This window comes from Carassius carassius, chromosome 24 (assembly GCF_963082965.1).
Source record: "Carassius carassius chromosome 24, fCarCar2.1, whole genome shotgun sequence".
Classification (NCBI taxonomy): Eukaryota; Metazoa; Chordata; class Actinopteri; order Cypriniformes; family Cyprinidae; genus Carassius; species Carassius carassius.
In genome coordinates, this window is record NC_081778.1 from 31,078,629 (window position 1) to 31,104,454 (window position 25,826).

The window sequence follows — 25,826 nt, forward strand, 5'->3', positions numbered from 1 at the left end:
AGTTTTATTTGCTTGTTTTCATTTTAAGGACTAAAATAAGGACTAAAATAACTCAAACTAAAAAAACATTATGTATTACACATATATTACATATGTATTACATACATATAAACATATATTTATTATTTTTATTTGTTTTTATAAAAAAATACAACACAAAAACTATCATAGTATATCAATTATACTAAAACAACACTAAATATATACATTTATGTCGAAACTGTAATCTTCTTTCATGAGTTAACTCGAGACATGTGAGGTGGGACAGGCTAAACTCTCCAATTTTATGGGAAGTATGGTCATTTGATGTGTTTAAAACTACCTAAAATTATATTAGATACATTTTTATGCTTTACACTAATATATAAATAACATAACCTAATGGTTTTCACTTCAAAGACACATTGGATTGTGCATCGAATGCAGCTAAACACATTACAACTGCTCTACAGTTCGACAAATCTCTGTTTTATCATTTCACATTTTTATTTAAGACAGTGAACCCCAACATAAATCCCCCAGACTCATGCATCTCTGTAACATTCATAACCCTGATGTGTTTCTGAGAAGTTCAAGCGACTGAAATTGGTCTAGGCAACAACAGCAGCGCTTCTGGCCACGTTAGTGTTTATTTATTCTTGTTTGGATGCTGTTAAATTGCTGTGACTCAGCGGCTTGTCATCTCATCTTCTCTAGTGAAGCACAGAACCCAAACCCGATGTGCCTGCTGAGATTAATGTGCCTTATTTGCATCAAGATATGCCTATTTGGCCCAGATTTTTCTTGAGTGCTGAGATAAGTGTCTCTCTATGATATTTAGATCTTATTACTGAGTTATTCAAACGATGAATCAGACCGTTACTAAAATGAGAGTCTGCATATAGAGAGTATTTTATGCCTCATATTGAGCATTTGGGAAACATTTTCAATTCATGCACAGAGAGAAACCCTTTCGTTAATTTCAGTGTTTTATAGGAATAGTTCACCTAAAAATGAAAATGTGTTCACCCTCAGGCCATGCAAGATGTAGATGAGTTTGTTTCTTCGTCAGATTTGGAGAAATGTAGCATTGCATCGCTTGCTCTGCAGTGAATGGGTGCCGTCAGAATGAGAGTCTGATAAAAACATCACAATAATCCACAGCAAAAAGTTCAGAAAGTGAATATCTACCGTCTCCAAAATATCATATTTGCAATCACAGCATCATTTGATTGTGCTGAGGTTTTAGAGCAGGTCATTTCCTCAGTGCATATTCTTCTGAATTTTAGCCGCGACCTGAACAATCAGTACTGAATGGAAATTTTCTGCTGCTGGTTGCACTATACTTTTTTTTCCTTGACCTTCCCTTTAACTAACTTTGTTTCTGCTGTGGTTGGGTGTTTTTTTCTTAATGATCAACACCTGATTAATCGAGACCATTCGTCTTGTTTTGTTGCAGGAAAACTGCTCTCTGTCTCTGTCCGGTTTGATTGGAAAATCTGTTGAATTTGTGTATTGATCGCAGCCTTGATTTGGTGTTGCTTATATGCTGTAAATTTGAGAATCATCTGCCTTAGCTAAGCCAAGTTAAATCTAGACAAAGTGCCAGAGGAGTGATTAAACATTGTAAAGGCCTTTCTCGCAACAAGCAGTGCAATTGCTCAGACTTTAAGAACTTTTATACCTTTAAGATCATCATTTGATGGAGATGAAATATTAAGAACACAGTGCCAATCTGTGAACACTTCCTGAGTTTCGCTGTCATCTGATTGGCTGATATGGCTTTGAAGGGGGGGATTTTGAAGGGAAGTTATCAAAATGTATATCAGGTGATTGACTCAAAACATCCTAAAGTAACCTGAGCAATAATGGCGGATGTCAAATCATGTAGGCTATGCTCTGCACCAGCCAATCAATGTCCTCTGAGATGAATGAGAATAGATTGTATTGAACTGTATTATGCATCAAAAACAGTTAAAATCACTTAATGCTTAACTGTTGAAATCACTTGACTCTGTAGCTTTGAGTTCATTTGCATACTGAATTATGAGTGTCATGCATCTGTTTAACCTGTTGGCATACCACCTGCAGTACAAAGTGTGTTTTTGAGGGTTAACTTCATTACACACACACACACACACACACATGACATATTTTTGGAAAGCTGAGATTCTTGTGATTCCAATGATGCAAACCACTTTAATAAACAAACAACACGTAAAAATGTCATAATTAAAGAGAAACCCAAGCAACACACTGAATTAAACATTAAATGTTTTATTAGAAATAGCCTACTTAAATGTTGTTCACTTTAAACGTGACATTTTGATTATATAAAACATTTATTGTATGAATGCAGATGAAATGTATAGCAATAATCTGGACAATAAACAAACTTTTCTTATGTAACCTAGCATAATAACGAAAACATCATGATTAAACTCCAAGATTGCTATAAAATGAAATGTTCTGCGAACGCTTTTTATGAAAGGTTTTATAATCGGTTTATGGAACGCAGATTCGCCATGATGAGAGTAAATCAACATTGTTGATATTTTCGCTAATAATAATTAACATTTTTAAGGTGAAAAAAAAATGTGAAGAAAGAACATTTTTCGCTAGGAAATCGTTTCAAAATTATAGAGAAACGCAATTAACACACTGGTATAAAAAACTTAAAACGTTTTCTTGTATGAATAAAGATTTTATACGTAACATAATAATGAAAACAAAGTGATAAAACTCCAAGTTTGCTATAAAATTTATTGTTCTGGTAAGCTTTATTGTGAATCGTTTTTTTAATCGGTTAATCGAAAAACAAATTGCTAAAATAAATTTTTTTATGAATCGGTTGAACTGACATATGTTTGCAGATTGCTAGTGTGATATAAAACAGTTTAATGTTGTTATAGGTAATGTGTCTTTAATCCGTTAGGTGGCGACCTAATGTTTTCTAAGAGTGGAGTTGCAGACACTAAAAGGAACTTGAGCCTACCAGTTCCTTAGACTAGTCACATTGTGCTTGCATGTACAGTCAAAAGTTCGATGTTAATAAAGCTCAGACTTTGAGGAAACTAAGTTGCTTTATTGAAACATCACAGCTAGGACAGTAAATCAATATTGTTAACATCATTACCAAAATCGCTATTAATAAATACATTTTTTATGCTGGAAAAAAAATGTGTAGAAAAATCCATTCAGAAATCTCTAAATTTTACAATTTTAGAGAAACGCAATTAACGCACTAAATTAAACATTACATTTTGAATTAGAAATAGCCTACTGAAATACTTTGAATGTGAAATGCTATTAACGTTAAACGTTTTATTTACGACGTCATGTTTTTATAATACAGATTAAACGAATATTACAATAATTTCAACGACAAACAAACATGCATGCATAACCTAACATAATAAAGAAAACATAGTGATTAAACTTCAAGATTAAATGTTCTGGTGAGAATGCTTCTTGTGAATCGGATTTTTGAATCGGTAAAATTCGCTAAAATAAATCGGCTTCTGAGCCATACACTGCTAGATAAAACTTAGCACTGCTATTTCCCTCTGTAAATACAAATGTAGCTTATTTAATGGAGAAGAAACCCCGTTGTCCAAGTTTATTACCCACACCCGCCACACGGTGGATGTGTCGGCTCGTGCTCGCGCTCGCGCTCGCTCCCCGTCACCGCTGCTGCTGCTGATCAAAGGCGTTTGCAGCAGACCGCCCAGTCACAGAGCTCTGTTTCGCTTTCAGTCTGCGGATCACAACGGTTTCACAGCAAGGCGTTTAAAGCACGAGACTATCCTGCAGCGATTTATTTTCTTCCGTCCTTCTCTGTTGATAAAACCAGGCGAGCGCGAGAGAGAACGCGCCGTAATGGGAAGACGCGGCGTGTTTTCATTAGGTTACATTTCCGAGGAATGATCCATCCATCTGTCGAACACATTTTACGAGCACAGACATCCTTCTTCACGCATTGGACGTAGACTTTCGCAGCACATGAGAGTTTTGAGCATGCACGGCGCTTAAACAGAGCAAACCCAACAGTTTTTACAAACACTTGGACCGAATTACGGCGTCTCGTCGCTTCGCTGGCACTCTCGATTTGATCTCTGGATGTATTTTTGCTGCTCTTGTGTCCTGCGGTGATGTGCACCGTGCCAAACGCGCGTAGATGTTGTGAAATAACACAATATGTTGCAGTTTTGGGGGGTTTCAGCTGAGATTTGTCTTATTTCATGCGCTAAACTTCAGTGTTGCCCTGTTTGGTCATGAGTCTAAAGCAGCAGCATTAGAAAGCAGCTGTGTGCGAGCACGTTGATGCTTGGTGTTTTAATATGCATGAATGTGATGCTTTCTCTTTTTAAAGTGCTTTCACGTTCATAACGCTTCAGTTTAGTCTTCTAGTTGAGCACATTTTTAGACATCTGTATGTTGGTAGGGACGTAGCTTGAATTGTGGTTGATGTGTGACATATGTTGGTTGTGCATGACATCATAATAGGCCACTTTAATACTGCTTTAACTTTTTAAGTTCATAAAGCATCATCATCTTCAGTGCAGGCATTTGCTTGCCTAATAAGGTGTTTAATTATGCATAAATGACTTAAGTTGGCTGTGCATATTTTAGATTACGCAAATGCTGCTTTAACTTTTCAGAGTGCATTTACGTGCATAAACGCATAATTTCGCTTTCCAGTTGAGCATCGTCATTTTCTGAAAGCAGTGTGTTTACTGGCACTTTGCTTGCTTTTAAAGCGTTTCGATTTGCTTTGATGTGATGACTTTTTGCTGTGCATATTATTATATGCTACTTAAATGCTGCTTTAACTTAGAGTACTTTTAGTTTAAGTTTTGGCTGTGCATAACATTTTGTGGCTTTATTGGCATTTAAGAATTTAATGTCTCATTTCGGTCTCCCAGATGAGATGTTGCATGAATGCTCTGAAACTAAAGGAAGCTGGTTTTGAAGCAGTGAGCGCGCACTGATGCGCAATGACGCTGTTGTTGTGCGCAGATGTGTTGACGCCACCTGTGGTCTCTTAAATAGATTGTTTCGGGAAGATTTAGGCAATTTGACCAGGAGAGAGTTCAGTTTGCACAGGAGACGTGTTGCTTGTGCTTTCTAACCAAGGTGTGTATCCTCGTGCTTAAGTGGAGAGTTTAAATGGTGCTCCGTAAGTTACCCGGTGTCTCAGCATCGGGCATGGGGCTTCGTCTGTCTCAGAAATTCGTGTTTCTGCTGTTCCTGTCGGGGTTGGTTACCCTGTGCTTCGGGGCACTTTTCTTTCTACCCGACACCGTGCGCCTGAAGCGCATCTTCCTCTCCAAGAACGAGAATCCCGCGGTGACCGTGGGCTCCGACAGTGTGCTTTCCAAAAAGGTGCCCGGGGATCCAGAGCATCAGCGGGCGGGTTTAAAAGGGGGCGAGGGGGCGAATGTCAAACTGAAAGTGAGTCGCAAGCCCTCGGTCACCCATGGAGCGAGAACCGTGGTGAGATCTGTTGGGACTAGAGCGCAGGACGAGTGGAGTCCGGCGAAGGCGCACGAACCGGCGGCCAGGGACGAGCGGGTCACCTCGCCCGCGCATGACGGGCAACACGGGAGCGCTTACAGCTATGAGGCGTTTAAAAAGTGTCTGCACAAACCAGCTTTGGGGAAGAACAAGGGAACTCCATCGGATTCCGAGACGCTTCAGCGGAGGGAGAAAGTCAAAGAGGTGAGGTGATGGCTCTCATTATGGTCTACAGTGAATGGAAGCCCATTTATTATGATACATAAACATTGGGAAATCATGAGATGTAAAGTCATAGTTGTGATATAAAAGGCGGAATTATGACATAAATTATGACATGCCAAGTCATAATTATGAGAGAAAAGTCGAAATTGACATATTGTGTCATCGTTGTAAGATAAAGGAAAAACAAAATAAGAATTCCGAACCTTCATAATTATGTGGTTAAAGGTGGAATAAATAATATAAAAAGTTATAAATTATGACTTGCAATAACTGTGAGATAAGAAGAAACGGTGACATACTGTATCATAATTATGAGAGAAAAATTTGGAATCATCACAAAGGGTTATAAACTATCACATAAGTTGTCATAAATAAGAGATAAATTGTAACAAAGTAAAAAAATGACATAAAATGACATAATCATTGGATAAACTTGACATACTTATCCATAATCATGAGATAAAGTTGAAATGTTGACATACTGTGTCATAATTGTGAGATAAAAGGTAAAAAAAATATAATTTGAAAAGTTATAAATTGATATACTAAATATGGAATAAAAACTCCAAATTATGAAAAGTAAAAATAATTAGACAAACGTCATAATTATGAGACAAAAAAAATTAGAATTATGACAAAAGTCAAAAATAAGGCGATAGCTGATATAAAGCCAACTTAATTGTTTTATTTATTATTAATAATATTTAATACATTTTAAATCATTTGACAATGGATTACAAAATAAATGTGTAAAATAAACATACGTATACAGGTATACTTTGGATGATTTTCACAAATAGACATATTTAATAAAAATATAATTAAAAAGGAAGTAAACACTGTAACCAACAGGGCACTCCGTATTCTGGGAAGTTTGTGTGCATTGGGAATCATATTTTTCAAATAAAGCTAGAGTTACACTCATTTTACATACAGCACACAGAGAAAATGACGGATATGACAGTGGGCAAATGCATTAAGAAGCATGACTTTAAATCACGAGTTGAATCATGAGACTGAACAAGAACGCACGAACATGATGGATAAAAATGCATGCATCAAAGCAGGATTCGACTAAGTTTACAAGGTTTGTGAAATTAAATGTTCATTAGTCATTCAAAGATTTGTTTAAATTATATAAATGTGTATTTGCTCTATGCTAACGGCAAATGAGAAAGTATTATAATGTTTGCCTTTCTATTACTAATAATATAAAAGTAATCGTTATAATGCTTTCTGTATACATGAATTCCTTTGTTTAACCATTCTGTCTGATTATTAGACAGACTTCTAACAGTTTTAGACAGTACTGTTAAGAAAGACAGTAAACAAGAGGGAGAATATGAGCAATGTGTGCTCAAGTGCTGCCAGTCTCAGCGCCGTCAAAATAAAAGTCCCGCCTCGAACACATCTGCCAAGCAGGAAAACCTAATCGGCCAATGCCGATGTTTGAAAAATGTCAAATATCGGCCGATATATCGGCCTTGTCAATATATCGGTTGACCACTAATAGTGACTTCTTATTTTAGAATTTCAGCTTTTTATCTCATAATTATGACTTATTATGATTTCATCATAATTATTATTTACCAAATTGTGAACCCCCCCCCCCCCCCCCCCCCACACACACACACATTTCAGAAAAAGGCTTCCATAGTTGTGTAGCCTAAAAGGCTGTTGATGTGAAACCTGTAAGATGTGTTACTCCTGTGGGATTGTGCCTGTGAGAAGTGTCACTTGAGATAAAAGTACTTCCTAAATGATTTAGAGCTAAATTGCCTTGAAATTGAGGTGAACAGCAGCAGGCATGACTGATATGAAGATGCCAGTGCTTTTAACATTAAGCTATAGGTGAGTTGGGGCTAGTCGTCACACTTTTACTCCAGTGAACGTCAGTATAAATCAGTCTGTGTGAACGGTCTACAAAACATTGGACATTTTCAATGTTATTGCACGAGAAAAATAGATTTTAACACATTGGCCACTATAGCAGGGTGTGTTGTCACACTAGAGAAGTTTATGAAAATAAACCATTTTTCATCAGGATTGTGATTTTTATTATCATTTCTTGTTTGATTTGCCTGTTTGTTGATGCGCATCAACCTGCACTGACCTAGATGCATGTAATTTCAGTGATTCATAGAGGGTTTGTACTGTTGCTATTAAAGCCACTTGCTGAATTAACTATTTATGTTGTGCTGTTTTTACACAGTGTTAGCCTCACGGATGCCTCTGGCTTCCCTCTGCGTCGCCTCCTGTCAGAGCCATGCATATTCATGTCTAACCTAATCATCATAAACAGCTCCATTAAGTATTAATAATCCAGCATGACGAAGATCAGCTCATCGGGGGAATCAGTGCTCAACCATTAAAAGCCATCAATCTCTAAGCTTTTTAGTCAAGTTGGGTGAAACTACATATGGATATAATGTAAATGACTGTTTGAAATATGAATCAGATCTTGTTAGCAGTCTTGACAAACAGTGCATGCTGAAGTATGATAGTTTTGCTAATTTGTCAAGCAAAATTAATTAGTTTGTCCAAGATTATTGAATTTGCATTCAGCAGGTGTTCAGTGCTTTGTGCTTTAGGCTTGAAGATCTCAAAAACAAGGACCGACTTTACATATGTTCTCCTTCAACCATTGGTTATTGCATCAACCGTGAGTAAGCTTAATGTGAATGAAGTCAAATATTGACATTGTTTCACTGATCCAAGTGAAATCAACTGCTGATCCACCACCGCATGCTATGATTGGAACTGACGGTTTGATTGACATGTGAAGCGACCAATCACTGTTCATTTCTGTTGTGTGACGTTCAAGCACTAGCTAATCTAAATCCAGATCTGACTAGTCTAATGAAACAAAAAAAAATTAACACTGACTCTTGGGAGCATTACTTGGGTTGATCTCAAGAAAACTGGTCACATTTCAATGCAAAACTGAAAGAAAAAAATAATTGCATTGAGAAAGTAATAAATGAAGCCTATTTTAAGGCCATTATGATGTTTTGCATTGTGGCATTAATTTTAACATCTATGCATGAATCAAACATAAATCAATGTGTATTTTGCATAAATAACATCACTATATTTTTCATTAATATAATTAACCCTATTTTAGGACCATTATGGTGTTTGGCATCAGTGCATCATTTGATGTTTGATGTGCCTTAATTTTAATAGCAGTGCTTTATAAATTAAACATAAATGAGTAGCTATTTTGCATAAATCAAATGCAAATCAATGCTTATTTAGCATAAATAATATCAACATATTTTGGATTGGCCTAATGAAAAAGAAATCTATTTCAGGACCATTATGGTCTCGGGTGACATAGGTGTTATTTTTAATATCAGTGCTTTTTGCATAAATCAAACAGAAATAGATGCTTTATTAATTAGATAAAGTCCTTTTTTGGATCATGGTTTTTTTTTTTGCATTGTGTAATTTCATTTTAATATCAGTGAAAAAAATATAAATGTATGTGTGTGTGTGTATGTATATATATATGTGTGTGTGTATATGTATATGTGTGTGTGTATATGTATATGTGACTCTGGACCACAAAACCAGTTTTAAGTGTAAATTTTTTGAAATTGCTGAATAAATAATCTTTCCATTGATGTATGGTTTGTTAGGAGGACAATATTTGTCTGAGATACAACTATTAGAAAATCTGGAATCTGAGGGTGCTAAAAAAATACAAATCTAAACACTGAGAAAACCGCCTTTAAAGTTATCCAAATGAATTCTTAGCAATGCATTTTACTTATCAAAAATTAAGTTTTTATATATTTACGGTAAGAAATGTACAAAATATCTTCATGGAAACATGATCTTTAAAGGTTTTGTGCTCCAGGGATCATTTTGCATTGTGGTATTAATTTTACTATCAAAGTTTGAGTAAATAAGCATTTTGCATAAAGAAAATGCAGTATATTTAGTACCATAATTATTTTTTGCATTGCAGCATTAATTTCAATATCAATAGTCATCATTGCAATGTATTCGAGTCAAAGGTGGCACTTGATAATATGGTATTGGGTAGTGCTTTTCTTCATGATACGTCGGTATAGTCTCTTCTAGTTGGCTGGAGCTACACTCATGGCACCCGCTGAAGGTTGGAAATGTTCTTGCCAGAGTTTTTTGAGCTTCCCCAGAAAGTCTAGAGGAATTTGCGGTTCGCATCCTTGAGCATGTGAAGCTTGTCGAGTCTATGGCCTCTCATTTATCAATGCCTCCCTCCTTTTGTCACGGGGAGCTGACTGGAGGGTTTATCCCCTGTTGGGACATGCTGAATGGGCGTTCACCGCTCTGTGAGATGGATAGAGTTACAAGGAGCAGCTTGGCAGAGCTTGGCCCGAGGCTGTGTGGAAGCGGAGAGAGGAGCTGTACGCTGTAATGAGCACTTCCTCTCTGGAAAGCCAAGATCCTGTTCCTCTTCTCGGAGCGGAGGAGGACACTGCAGGCCTCGGAGCTGCTGGTGAGGGGCAGGAGAGCACAATTAGCTTCTGGCTATTGAAACGGTGGATGAGAGTCATGATTACTGCAGCTGTTCTTCTGTTTGAGAATTGCCTTTCTTAATATGGGCAAACTAAACTTGATGCATTTACTTGGTTACACATAGGCAAGATTTAGTTACCACGATAACTGTGATGACTGATTTATTGCACATGTTGATTATTGAGCTTATACTTCAGCATTTAGAATTGTTTCTTTACACTGAGCTCCCAGCATCAGCATCATTCATTAAAGGAATATTTCACCCAAAAATTTACATTTGCTAAAAATGTTCTCACTCTCAGGCCATTCAAGATTAAATGTAGCATTGCATCACTTGCTCTGCAGTGAATGGGTGCCATCAGAATGAGAGTCCAAACAGCTGATAAAAGCATCACAATAATCCACAGCACTCCAGTCCATCAGTTAACATCTGGAGAAGACAAAAGCTGAGACAAGTCCAGCATTAAGACGTGTTTAACTACAAACCATTGCTTAAATACAAGTCAATAATCCATAATAATGCTTACTCCAGTGAAATAGTGGTCTGGTCTGAATCAGGAGAGAAATCTGCACAGATCAAGTACCGTTTACAAAGCCAAAACGGCTCTAAACAAACATGTGAGAGACAGCAGGAGAAAGCAGTGGATAAGGGAAAATTGTAATGTTTTTATCAGCTGGACTCTCATTCTGACGGCACCCATTCACTGTACAGGAGTTTTGGGTGAGCTGTCCTTTTAAAATTGGTCAACCAGCTGTCTGATGTGCTACACATACAGTATTTTCTGTGTACACACACTTTTTTGTGTATTTATCTTATCTTTTAAGATGCTGTAGTCAGCTAAATGTTGGTCAGTATTGACATGATTTCCCACCTCCTTTGAATCTGTTCATAGTTAATGGAAATTGATTTGAGTAATGCAAATTCAGGCCACTAGTGAAGACTAATTTATAAACCAGTTTGGTTTGCATGCAACTAGAAACATGTTCTGCCATTCAAAGGTTTGGGGTCAGTATGATTTTATTTTCACTTGAGAAATTAACACTTTTATTCAGGAAGGGGGCATTAAATTGATCTAAAGTGACAGTAAAGACATGCATATACATGCTACAAACAATTCTGGTTTTAAATAAATGCTGTTGTTTTTAACTTTCATCAAATAATCCTGAAAAAGTCACAGCTTCTACAAAAATATTCATTGGGACAACTGTTTTCAACATCGATAATAATGTTCCTAGATCACATCACAGAAATAAATTACATTTGAACAGATTCACATAGAAAATCCATATTACTCTCTCTCTCTGTCTCTCTGTCTCTCTTTTACAGTATTTTTAAAGGGATAGAATACCCAAAAATGAAAAATACCCCATAATTTACTCTACGTCAATACTTTCTAGGTGTATATGACTTTCTTAATTCAAAGGAATCCAATCAGAGTTGTGTTAAGTAAATAAGGTCCTGGCTCTTCAAAGATTTATAATGGCAGTGAATGGGTGTTATTTATCAATAGTCCACAAGAAGTCTAATAAAGTGCATCCATCATAAAAAGTGCTACATGCAGCTGCAAAGGGTGAATGAATGCCTCTTGAAGCGAATGATGTGTTTTTGTTAGAAAACTTTATAAACCCGTAATCTCTAGTTTCTGCCAATTGTTGTACTCTCGTCAAATAAATGCAGCTTCGGTAAGCAGAAAAGACTTATTTTAACCCCGTCAATCCTCAGTGTGTTTTACTCCATGCTAATGCACTCCATCTGGCTGTTTTGAATGCAAGAACGCTTCCTATGTGAACGGCCCATGTGTGCACTTGAAGTATAATTCGATAATAAACATCATTGTGATTATGTGCTGTAATATAACTGAGGAGAAATGTATGAAATTTGTGGTCTAATTCTAGCCGCTTCATTAACTTGGTCGAGCCTCTTTCAGCTTCTGTGAATATTAGACTGTATCTTAATGTTTTCTCCCAGAATGCAAGAACATGTAAATATGCAATTTAATGCAATACTATTTGAGCTGCAACACAAATTATATTCTTGCAATTGCATAAGATTTATCAAGTGCGTGGAAAACTACTGGAGTGGTTACAAAATGCTGTAGTGTAGGGTCAAGGTCAGGTAGTGCAAATGATTTACCAGTAGTTTAGACTCTAAAGGAGCATTTGTTTGTTTTGCTTGTTGCACAGTGACTCACGTTTGTTATGTCGAGTTACTTAGCATCAGATGTGAGCAGACATGACCTCTGCATGTGCTCCGCTCCAAGCCAAACGCTCTGCTGGCGACCAGAGTTTTCTATTGTGTGTTCAGGAGTATTTAGAGTTCAAATTCTAGGTTTTAAGCTTGCAGTCTGTTTCAATGAATCGCTTCAGTGCTTAAAAACTTCTGTTCTTTTCCACCACACACTGGACGTGTAATTATGGACATGCTAATTATAGAAAATCAGACGCTTGAGCAAAAGGCAATGATATTGTCATGGCTCTGATGAGGGTTTGGCGGTCTGATATTATAGACCATGCACTGGTAGAAATGTGTCAGATGGCAGAGATTTTCCTGTACTGTATATAGAGTGCTAGTCTCCTAAAAATAGCTCACTTGGGTCACCAAACCCTTGAATTTTCAGCCAAAATGCCATAATATTTTATATATAATAAAATGAATCAAATAAATTACATGTAAAAATATTTGTAAAATAATAAATATATTTATGTATAATAATATAATTTAATTAATAAAGTAAACACATTATAAAATTATATATTATACATTATTTTTAAATAATATAATTATTTATATATATAAAGTAATTTTTTATAAAAAAATTTTTACTGTATTAATTACACATACACAAACACATGCACATATAATCAATAAAATAAAGAAATTACAAAATATTTATTAAAAATATTAGACCAGCCTTAATGCTTTAGGCCCTCGTATTTATCTTTGAGAGGCATCTCCTCTCATCTCTTCATGCTTTTATCCTGGTCTAATTGGTCAGTATAATTGGTCAGAATTGTGCAATAGTGTGTTAAAAGTCTGATTGTTGTCTTGGACACATTCAGTATTCAAAGAGAAGCTCAAACTTTTAGGCAATGTATCAATATAATTTATAGGAGATATATAGTAGTGTCATGATCAGTTATGGTTTTTATTATCATGGTTTTGATTAAACGCATGAAACTATCAAGAGCCGGCAATTTTTCTTTTAAATGAAAAGGAAATTTAGCCTATTTCAGGATGTGAATAATGTAAAACATCTCATTACTGTAATGGGGGGAAAAAACAGTGACACATTTTTAACATTATATATTTATAAGTCATTATGTATTAATACAGAATATTATTATTTATTATCTAATATAAATGAGAATAATTTGATATCACACTTCGAACAATGAATGGTCCAATAATAGGCTTCTTATTAAAAATATGTAATATAATTGATAATATGATCCATCTGTGCTTTTTGTATTATAAAAAAAAAAATCTACAAATCAATTAAAAAAAATCGCGAATCCTGCTTTTTTCATGTAATATAATACACACACACACAGATATATATGTGTGTGAGTGTGTGTGTATATATATATATGTATATGTGTATGTATGTGTGTGTGTGTATATTCTCCTTTAATTTTAGAGATGAAATGGGACCTGGACATGTTTTTCATGAGTATACATGCAATATTATTTGATAAACATCATTGAATTGGTGCCTCACAGACTGTGTCTGTTATATTTTTGAGTTATTCTTCGTTCAATAAAGTTTAGAGCAGGAATGCAAATCATGCCAGTAGCAAATTTGACAGATATGCTGTTTAATGCAGAACTGTTGGAAATGAAGTGTGGCGTTTCAGACGTCGTGACACGTTTCATCAGGATGATGTTCTGCTGGTTTCAGTGATTGTGAACGCCGTCTTCAGTTCAGTCAAGCATTGCGAGTGATTTTCCACTGGGGCGATATTGGTAGAAATAGTTTTTAATTAACTGGATGTTTAGTGCCTTGCCCTGCTTTTGAGAAGGGTGTTTTGTTCATTACCAACACAATTAGGCCGTTAATGAACAGCGGTAAACAGAAATCATTACAGCCCAAAGGACTTGAATCATTTTTCCTGTTTAGCTCATGTGGGAGTGACAATATCTGCCCACTTTGTTTACAGAACGAGGAAAAGAGCAGATAAATTGCAGTCGTGTTCTGAACTTCTTGTAACGCAATGTGACAAATAATGAATTATCGCTTTTCAAATGTCAGTGCAGTGAAAATAAAATGCTTAATTTAATATTATTTATACTATGTAGATGCAGCAGCATCTATATAGTATAAATAATATTAAATGCATGTAGTTTATTTTCTTAAATTTACATTTTTTTATTTAATTATAAAGTTTAGTATAATTTTACTGTAGTAGTTTTTACTGTAGTAAAAAACTCAAGTATATACAATAATATAAAGATAAGTGTTATTTATATTTTATTTTTATACCCACACACATAATATGTATGTATATATGTGCATGCATTTTAATATATATACTTTAGTTTTTTTAAGTTGAATAGTTTGCTATAATATTTTACTGTAGTAAAATGTATTATTGATTTGATTATCATACTGTATAGTTTAAAATGAAACAATTAAACAATAATATAGTTCTATTATTTGATGTAGTTTTTTATTCTGAAAGTTAGTTGACTGTAGTATTTTACTGTAGTAATATAAATTTTTTATTTAATTATCATATCAAGGCCATATTCATGTGTTTAAATCAGCTTTGTGCATTTACATATACGTTTTTGCTTGCATTGATGTGCTTTATATTCACATTTTCTCTGCTTTTTTATATTCCTCTCCTCTTTAAGCATGTAAGGGTGTTTTTGCATGAGCTTGGTTTGACGTCAGAGTTTGGTTTAGTTGAAAGCAGATTTCTGAACTCTGTTTGGACCAGTGAACCAGACTTGAGTCCACTTGTAAAGCCGGTCTTGCCTGAAATCATGAATTTCATTTGCATTATGCATGTCTCATTGCTGCTTCTCAGAGTAAATTGCCTTCATAAAGCGAATTGTGTAAATGAGATAGTTATTGTTGGATCTGAAAGTATATTGCAAAAGAGTGGATTTGAATTTTAATACTGATCATTTGTGTGGTTGTTTGTAACATGCTTGTTATTATGTTTACTTTTTATTAGAATATTTTCACTGAATATAATATAAATCTATTTTTAATACTTTTTTATAATTAGATTATGCAGTTTACTTCTAAAACTTAAATATTTTACTATAATGTTTTACTGTGTTAGTATTTAATTTTGATATGTTTGAAATGTTTTTAATATTTAATTATAATATTTTACTGTATTAGTATTTCTTTATTTTTAATACATTTTTGTGAATAACTTGATTATACTGATTACTCCTAAACCTTATATTTTACTGTAATATTTTTTTTAATATATTTTGATTTTATTAATAATTTCATTATACTGTGTTAACTTTAATATTTTAATATAATATTGTACAACAAATATTAATAATTATTGGTTTTATAAAGTATTAGTTATCATTTAATTATATTGTGTACTTATAAAACTTAAAGAATTACTTTTTTAATTTAAATTCTTATTCCTAAATTGATTTATACAATTTGCTTCTAATATTTTATCAAATATATTCATATTTATAATTTACTTTATTTATTTTCTTTAATAATTTTAATATACTGTTTGCTTCTCAAACTAAAATATTTTACTACAGTATTTTACGAAGTAAAATATTATTAATACATTTTTATTGTTTTTATTATTTTTATTTATTTTTACCACAAGGAGTTGCAAATTGAATCTTGTTGTACAGATCGTGCAATGACAATAAAAAGTATTTAAATTAAATTGTATGATTAACTTAAACTGGAATATTTCACCTATAATATTTTACTAAATATATTCATATTTATTAATTTCTTATGTTTAAAAGGTTTTAATTTGATTAAACTGTTTACCTCTAAAACTATAAGCTGTTTACTGTTTTATTTAATTGTTCAATACTTAAAGATGGCATGCCATTTGTTTGCACTTAATAACACACATATATTTATGTTTGTTGCGTTTGCATGCGGTTTGCTCAAGCAGTGGGTGCAGTGGTTGCTTACGGAAGTGACCCGACCTCTGTTTCAGAGAAGGCCAGAAACAGGAAGTTGGTTTGCAGGTGTGGTCACGCAGAACCCCACTGTTCTGAACTGAACCTTAACTTTTCATTAGTCAGTATATCTTGGTCAAAACAGCAGAAACGTTGGTTTGTTGTGTCAGATTGAATCTGAAATCGTTTCCTGTTAACTCCTTTCCGTTTTCACACATGCAGAAGCTGCAGGCTTATTAAAGTCAACACAAAACGGCTTTTTTACGTCAGGATATTCAACTGAGTAGTCTTTTATTTTACTTGTAATTCAAAGAGAATCGTGCATAGTCATCATAGTCACAATCATGCATTAATACATTTTACAGTGACTCTTTCTGACTTATAAAGATTCAGAATGTGAATAATAGTTTTTTACACTGTAAGATAAAGACCGAATTGTGGAATATAAAAGGAGAATTGTGAGATATAAACAGAATTGTGACGTATAAACACAGATTTGTGAGATATAGACACAAAATTGTAGAATATAAATGGAGAATTGTGCCATATAAACAGAATTGTGCTATATAAACACAGAATTGTGCCATATAAACAGAATTGTGCCATATAAACAGAATTGTGCCATATAAACAGAATTGTGCCATATAAACACAGAATTGTGCCATATAAACAGAATTGTGCTATATAAACAGTAGAGCTGAAACAACGAATCGATTTAATCGATAAAAATCGATTATTAAAATAGTTGTCAACTAATTTAGTCATCGATTCGTTGCTAAATAACTTTTATTTGCCGTAAGCGGCTCATTTCGTGCATATTTCAAATCTGCGGTGACCAAAGTACGGCAGTAATGAGCCACCGGAGGTTTTACTCAGCCAGTACAGCAGGAGAAGTAGCGAATAGCCAATAGCTGGCCTCGTTTTATGTCACGTGCTTCCCGAACAGCGTCTCTGCAGCATTTAGCGGGATGTGGGAGACTGGGAGTACTTTACTTTGAGCCTTCAAAAAAGAAGAGTAACCTGTAAACTCTGCACTACTGAACTGTTTAAGGGGACGTTCACATATCGCGTCTTTTGCGCGCTCAAGTTCGTTATTTCCAACACCGCATCGAGTTAAAAACATCTCAACTTTTCAGAATGCTGCAAGAGCATCGCGGGTCATGTGACAAGAACTAACCAATCAGCTTCATCCTTTCCCGTAACAACGTTTAAAGCTCAGTCAAGATGAAAGGAACAGCTGATCATAGTTGTATATGGATTTCCGTTTTGAAATAAATTTAGTAGCAGAGCTACTGCAAGCGATTTTTTGAGCTGCAAATCCATTTATCCTTTGCTGAAATTTCCGCGTCTTCAAGGAGAGAGCACGTCATGGTTGCTTAGCAAAGGCAGACGCCTCAGGAGCGCTTCTGCACGAGCGCTTTGGAAAGGAGGAGAAAGCGGCGCGCCTAGCGTTTTCCAAGCGTTTTTAGGCACGATATGTGAACGGCCCCTAAGACTTTTATTTGTGCAGATTCTCCAGTACAATGTTGTTTGCAAATGTTTAGTCGTAAAAGCTGATAACATTGCTTTTTAACAGTTAACATTAAAAGCTTTACAAACATGTTCTGTGATCAGTTTGTAGTTTACCAGTTCAAAATTCAGTCGTGCAGCCTAATTATGACTGAATGAGAGAGGTAAATGTTTAAAGATATTTGAAATGCACTTTTTTTCTAAGTATTCACTGCTCTTTTTCACACAGCAGGTTTTTTGTGTGTGACTGTCCAATTTTTTTTTCTGGACAACCTTCTGATGGATTTTACTTTAAATTGTGAGTTCCATTCAGGTTTCATGCCACTGGCACTTTATTCGAAGGATTGTTTACAATTTCACAGCAAAAGCTATAAAGCTGTTTCCCAGTAAATAATAAAATACAATGCACTGCAATTTTATTCTGTTTTATCCTTATTCTTAGTGAAAATATGTTCTGAAAGATTCCTTAAAAAGCTTCGTTCGGGATGTTAAACTACTTTAGGAGCTCTAAGGACTGCCATGGTGAAAACATTATTTGAAATCTCCTTGTGAAATTTGATAGAGTATGGGTCAGTGTTCTGATTGCAGAAGAGTTCGACAAAGGATTACTAACACAATAAAACAACTCCAGGTATATTTTTGATTAGGATATAACAGTGCAAAATGGTTAAAATCTCTTAAAAATCTATGCTGAAGGATAAAGACCATTTATTAATAATTTACTTGGGGAAAAAATGGAAAAAACTAAAATATAAGTACATAAACCGATTAATCGAAAAAATAATCGACAGATTAATCGATTATCAAAATAATCGTTAGTTGCAGCCCTAATAAACAGAATTGTGCTATATAAACACAGAATTGTGCCATATAAACAGAATTGTGCCATATAAACAGAATTGTGCTATATAAACACAGAATTGTGCCATATAAACAGAATTGTGCCATATAAACACAGAATTGTGCCATATAAACAGAATTGTGCCATATAAACACAGAATTGTGCTATATAAACACAGAATTGTGCCATATAAACAGAATTGTGCCATATAAACACAGAATTGTGCTATATAAACACAGAATTGTGCTATATAAACAGAATTGTGCCATATAAACAGAATTGTGCCATATAAACAGAATTGTGCTATATAAACAGAATTGTGCTATATAAACAGAATTGTGCCATATAAACAGAATTGTGCTATATAAACACAGAATTGTGCTATATAAACAGAATTGTGCCATATAAACAGAATTGTGCCATATAAACAGAATTGTGCTATATAAACACAGAATTGTGCCATATAAACAGAATTGTGCTATATAAACAGAATTGTGCCATATAAACAGAATTGTGCTATATAAACACAGAATTGTGCCATATAAACAGAATTGTGCTATATAAACACAGAATTGTGCCATATAAACAGAATTGTGCTATATAAACAGAATTGTGCCATATAAACAGAATTGTGCTATATAAACACAGAATTGTGCCATATAAACAGAATTGTGCTATATAAACAGAATTGTGCCATATAAACAGAATTGTGCTATATAAACACAGAATTGTGCCATATAAACAGAATTGTGCTATATAAACAGAATTGTGCCATATAAACAGAATTGTGCTATATAAACACAGAATTGTGCCATATAAACAGAATTGTGCCATATAAACAGAATTGTGCTATATAACACACAGAATTGTGCCATATAAACACAGAATTGTGCCATATAAACAGAATTGTGCTATATAAAGAGAATTGTGCTATATAAACACAGAATTGTGCCATATAAACACAGAATTGTGCCATATAAACACAGAATTGTGCTATATAAACACAGAATTGTGCTATATAAACACAGAATTGTGCCATATAAACAGAATTGTGCTATATAAACACAGAATTGTGCTATATAAACACAGAATTGTGCTATATAAACACAGAATTGTGCCATATAAACAGAATTGTGCTATATAAACAGAATTGTGCTATATAAACACAGAATTGTGCCATATAAACAGAATTGTGCTATATAAACACAGAATTGTGCTATATAAACACAGAATTGTGCTATATAAACACAGAATTGTGCCATATAAACAGAATTGTGCTATATAAACACAGAATTGTGCTATATAAACACAGAATTGTGCCATATAAACAGAATTGTGCTATATAAACAGAATTGTGCTATATAAACACAGAATTGTGCCATATAAACAGAATTGTGCTATATAAACACAGAATTGTGCCATATAAACAGAATTGTGCTATATAAACACAGAATTGTGCTATATAAACACAGAATTGTGCCATATAAACAGAATTGTGCTATATAAACACAGAATTGTGCTATATAAACACAGAATTGTGCCATATAAACAGAATTGTGCTATATAAACACAGAATTGTGCTATATAAACACAGAATTGCGCCATATGGAATCAGAATTGTGATGTATAAACAAATTATTGTGACGTATAAACCAAATTCTCTTATTGTTTGTATTTTGTTGCATTGTTTTTAATTGATCTTAAATTGTTTAAATAGATTTTTTATTGTATTGTGTAATTATTAAAATTTCTATTATGTATTCTTAATCATATTTTGTTTAGGTTGACTTGTAACATCTTGTCCAGGGACTACGGATGAAAAATAGCCCTTGGCTAATTCTGATACATTTACAGGAATGTTTTTATTAATGTACAATGTCCCTGTCAAACTAAATAAATAAATAAATAAAAATAAATAAATTGCACAATTTGAACACAGATTTGTGCCATTTAAATAGAATTGTGCCATATAAACAGTACTACAGAATTGTACCGTATGAACACAGAATTACAACGTATAAACAAAATTGTGATGTATAAACACAGAATTACGGCATGAAAATATAATTGCAACCTATAAACTCATAATTGGGATGTATAAACAATTGCAACACATAAACAAAAATAAATAATTGGGATGTATAAACAGAATTGTTAGATATAAACATAATCGCAATGTATAAATGCATAAATAAATTGAATTGCAATGTGAATTGCAAACGCTAGATTAATAGATTGTATAAACACAATTGTGTCCTATAAACACAGAACTAAATAGAATTGCATTGCATTAACTGAATTGCGAGTTAAACACTGAATTGTGACGTATAAACAGAATTGTGACCAACAGAAATAAATATATTTGATGTATAAACACTTTTGCAACATAAAAACACAATTGTGATGTATAAACAGAAATAAATTGAATTAGTGGCACATAAACACAATTGCATCAAATAAACAGCAGTAAATAGAATTGACAAACAGAATTGCAAGATATAAACACAAAATTGCCACATATAAACAGAAATAAATAGAATTCCAATTTATAAACAGAACTGATAGATACACACACAATTGTGACAAACACATAAATAAAATTTTGATATATTAACATTTGCAACATATAAAAACAGATATAAATAGAATTCCAAAATATAAATACAAATGTGAGATAGAATTGCGATGTATAAACAGAAATAAATATAATTGTGACAAACAGAATAACGAGATATAAAGAGATGTGACGTATAAACAGAAATAAATATAATTACAACATAAAAATAGAACTGTGATGTATAAACATACTGTGATGTATAAACACCAAATGATGTAAAAACTAAATTGCAAAATGTAAACACAGAAATAAATAGAATTGCGACCAAAATGCAAGATATAAAAAGGTATAAACAAATGCAAGATATAAACAGAATTGTGATGTATGAATGCAGAAATAAATAGAATTTTGCTGCACATAGACTCTTAATTGCAAGACAAACTCTGAATGGTAAGCTAATGGATTGTGAGGGGCAAAAAGTTTGAATTGTGAGATTAAAAAGTCGCAGTTACTTTAATTGCAATATATAAACTTAGAATCCAGAGGAGGAAAAAAAGAACTGCAGGTTGTTTATCTTGTTAAAGTTTCTTTAACACACAGTTCTACACACCAAAGGAAAGGTAAAATCAAAAAAGCATAATAGGTTTCACTTAAGCTGAGTTGTATTCTGAGCATATGAACAGTTGCTTTAAATTGCAGTGAGATCCTGCACAGTATCACCCTCATCTATCATGGGATGATAGATAAAGAAATGTGTCTGGTTTCTCCAGGGAAGCAGTACAGTACAGGAGATGTGCAGCTCTGTGTACTCCTGCCTCTGAATAAGTAGTCTCTACATTAGCGCTATGGCAGTAACTCACCGTGCGTGATGTACGTTACAGCTTTATTGTTCTTTGCAGCAGTAACTGAGATTGTTTAGGATGCATCTGTCCTAGATACTGCTGTCTTTATAAAATAGCGCAACATTAAACTGACTTGCACTGTTTTTTTTTGTTTTTTTTACAGCTTGAAATGCTGGTTAAACTATTTATATCTTGACCTTTTCTTATTTAGGGTCATGACTGCACATGCAAAGTTTTAACATAGATGTGTTATGGAAAGGCTGTACAAAGAGTCTATGATGGTGGGTTTTAAGGCGGTAAAGTTAGTTTGAAACTCTTTGCGCCTGTTATGTTTTGAGCTTAAACTAACTCATACATTTATGCCCTTTATGTTGCACAAGACTTCATTTCTGCCAAACGCATACATTTATTTCTAGAAAAGAAAATTACCATATAAATTAAGCAATGCAACTATATGACATTATAGTATAAAACCAATAATAAAATGTTCAGTTAAACATCCCTGTTATTGCACAAGGCTTCGTTTATGGAATTAGCATTTTATGTGTTTCATAATAATTTTTCAACTTTTGTTAACACCATTTAATCTAAGGGTAACAAACCAACTGTAAAACTCTCTAAATATTATTCCCTTTAATGCACAAAGGCTCTTTTTTTATTTTTTATTTTATTTTTTTTAACTATTGTCTGTATTGTTTTTGTATACGGTACTGAATCCATATTTTTTATGTTTTGTATACTGTAACCACTTAATTTAATTAAATTTAAGCTAAAGTGCTGTTTGAAATTTTTTGAGGTACAATGGTGTCACTAGGTCACTACCCTAAGTTACAAGAGTTGTATCTTATTTACCATAAATGGTACACATTAGTACCTTAAAGGTACATATTAATACTTAAAGTCCCCATGAACTGGAAGTTGCATCCAGCTTTGCTTCAGTGCTGTCAAGTATTTTCAAGTGAAACGTGACACTGAAAAAATATTTTAAGTATTTGTATTTTTTTAAAAAAAGTAAAACTGGATATTTTTCAGTATATTGGATCTGTTCAGTCTGTCTTAAAGTGACAGCAGCCTAATAATTCTGCTGCAGTCTGTGTCATTCATGTTAATCAAACCACACATCAATGGAAAGCTTTTTTATTCAGCTTCCTGGTGATGTATTGACAAAAATTTACACTTAACTAAAATTAAATTTAATAAAAAAATAACAATAAAAAAAAAGTATACATCAAGATCAGACGTGCATAAACCTGCAATATAGGTTTATGTTAAATACAGCTACTGTAGCTGAAAAACTTAAGTTTATTTAAGTTGTATTTTAGTTGTGTTGTGTTTATAAATTGCTTTTTCGTTCTTATTTAAGGTTTAAAAAAAAGCTATATCGAGATATATATCATTATCATGAAATAACTTCCTTATAAATTTCTTATATTGTGAAATAAGATTTTGGTCATATTGCCCCCCAGGCTTTAAAAATAAATTTATATTATCTTACCCATTTTACAATTGAATGTAAATCCCGTTCTAACTGCATGCTTAACATAGGGAATGAATGCATGAGGAATGTTAGCTTCAGCTAATAATATGATAGCATGTTAACTGAAAATGCAAAGAAAAAGTGTAATTTATTGTCTTTAATGTTATCAAAAAGACAGAAATTGACACAATTGCATGTTTAAACCTTCTATAATAAGCTGGAGAAAGCATATTAGAATGATTTCTGAAGGATCATGTGACACTGACGACTAGAGTTCATTTCCATGAACTTATGTTAATGAGCTTCAGCTACTTTATGCAAAATATAAGAAACTGCAATATGACCAACACACAGGTTTTGTGAAACTCACACCGTAGCTTTACAAACTAAAAGACCATATTAATGGACAGAGTTTAAGTTGTATTTAACCTGGAATATTCCTTTAGCAGTGAATCAGGCCACATGTTGTCAGCAGGACTCAGTACGGCTTAAGAGCATCGTCACAGTCTGTAAGTTTAGCCGAGCTTGCAGCGGAAGACCGATACAGATACAGACTGCATTGCTATTCAGGGTCGGAGAGCGAGACGGCATCTCATCTGAGCCGGCAGGAGGACAGGATCACTCTCCATTCACTCGCACACCCAATGAATAATTAATGCAAGCAGAGTAGATGAATTCAGGGCTCAAAGAGAGACAGTTTGCCCTGAGATAGTGTGTAGGCAGATGTTTGAAGTCTGTTCACAGTGCCATAAACAGTTTGAATGCATTGCAATGAATGCAAAAAAATCTGAATATTATTAATTGTTCATTGGTTGCACATAAATGCATTAACAGGTGTGTGTTTATTGCATTTTATAATTATTTCTCCACAACTCTCTACTTCAGTAGATGCAGCACTGCAAAGATCCCCATTATTTAGTCTCGAAGCCAGATGTTTTTTGATGAATCGCACAAATCCACAACAATAATCTCATAAAGCTGATCGTTAAGTGTCTGGATGGTGTTGCAGTAACGCTCCCCTAAAGCATTGCACAGATCTGTGCACACAGCATAACGCTAAACTGCTGATGCTCAAGCCTTTTTGGGCAGTTTGATTAATACTGTTGTTCTTAATAAACAACAGACCTTGATGAATGAGACGATCAGTATGATACAGTAGACTGATACTCAAAATCATAACACTCAAAAAGTAGAAACCACTAAATATAAAACACTGATGTTACCATTGAGATGAATGGTGAGGGGTTTATAGGCGTTTAAACATGAAAACGTGTATTTTTTTTTGTCTTTTTTACTTTTCAGTTGAAATGCACATTTGAAGTGGGATTCAGTTGGGAAAAGAGCTACACAATTTTCACTCAATTCTTTAAATCTCAGTAGAGTTTACTTCCCTCAAAAGTATATTTTACTCGCACTTTGTAGGAGTAACACTTAAAAAAAATACTAAAATTGTAATACTAATAGTGGTCTTATTTAAATTCCTGAGTAATGTTTATTTGTTGTGTAAGGTTTCCTTTTTTTACCATTACTTTAACTATTTTTTTTAACCATTAACACTAATAATGTGTTATTAATTTTGTTTTTCTATTTCACTAGTAGTCCAATAGATGAAGATTTTTTGGGTATAATATGTCACAGCTCGCTTTATTTTGCTATACTCTCTTACCTAAATTAATTATAGTGTCCTGCACCTACTATTAAAACTTAAGAAAAACAATATTTCTTTAATTTTCTTGGATTAACATTACAGCAGCTAGTAGCTAAATTAGGCGCGGTCGCTTTAAGAGACGATGAAGCATGCAATATAACACACATCCAATATTTTTCTTAACTTTTTACTTTCACTTAAGACATAACCGACAATTTTTTCGAACATACTTTCCAAGACGAATATTTTGACATATTTTGTATGTTTTTGTCGGCACAAGAGCAAAAAGAGGCAAATTCTATGTTAAAAAGTGTAAACCCTGAACACCAGAACACCGCGGTACTGAATTGGGCTTTTTCACATCCTAAATCCTTAAACTGCGATTTGTATTAGTTCGTTCAGGTGCAGGAGGAAGTTCGGTTGAGATCGCCGTGGGCCCCTATAATCGTCACCACCTTACACTCCACTTGCGACGGCACTGTTCAGAACAAGAGCAACCTAAAAACACAAAAACAAAACAAGGGTTGCATAATAATAACCATTTCCATTTGCATTTCAAGAACGCGATGCAGATTCCCATTTAATCCAGCAGCTCCAG

At 33.8% G+C, this 25,826-nt stretch overlaps 1 protein-coding gene across 2 annotated transcripts in view; it reads left to right on the forward strand.

The window, feature by feature from the left end:
- Positions 1–3,653: 3,653 nt before the first annotated feature.
- The window catches only part of LOC132103446 (mannosyl-oligosaccharide 1,2-alpha-mannosidase IA), a 187,603-nt gene continuing 165,430 nt past the window's right edge, over positions 3,654–25,826 (forward strand). Inside the window, exons 1-2 of one of the 2 annotated variants that reach the window (XM_059508559.1) lie at positions 3,654–4,450; positions 4,486–5,700. In XM_059508559.1, the coding sequence (XP_059364542.1) occupies positions 5,149–5,700 (552 nt within the window). In that variant the 5' untranslated portion in view covers positions 3,654–4,450; positions 4,486–5,148. The remainder of the gene's footprint in view (positions 4,451–4,485; positions 5,701–25,826) is intronic. The other variant, XM_059508560.1, reaches the window with a different exon arrangement.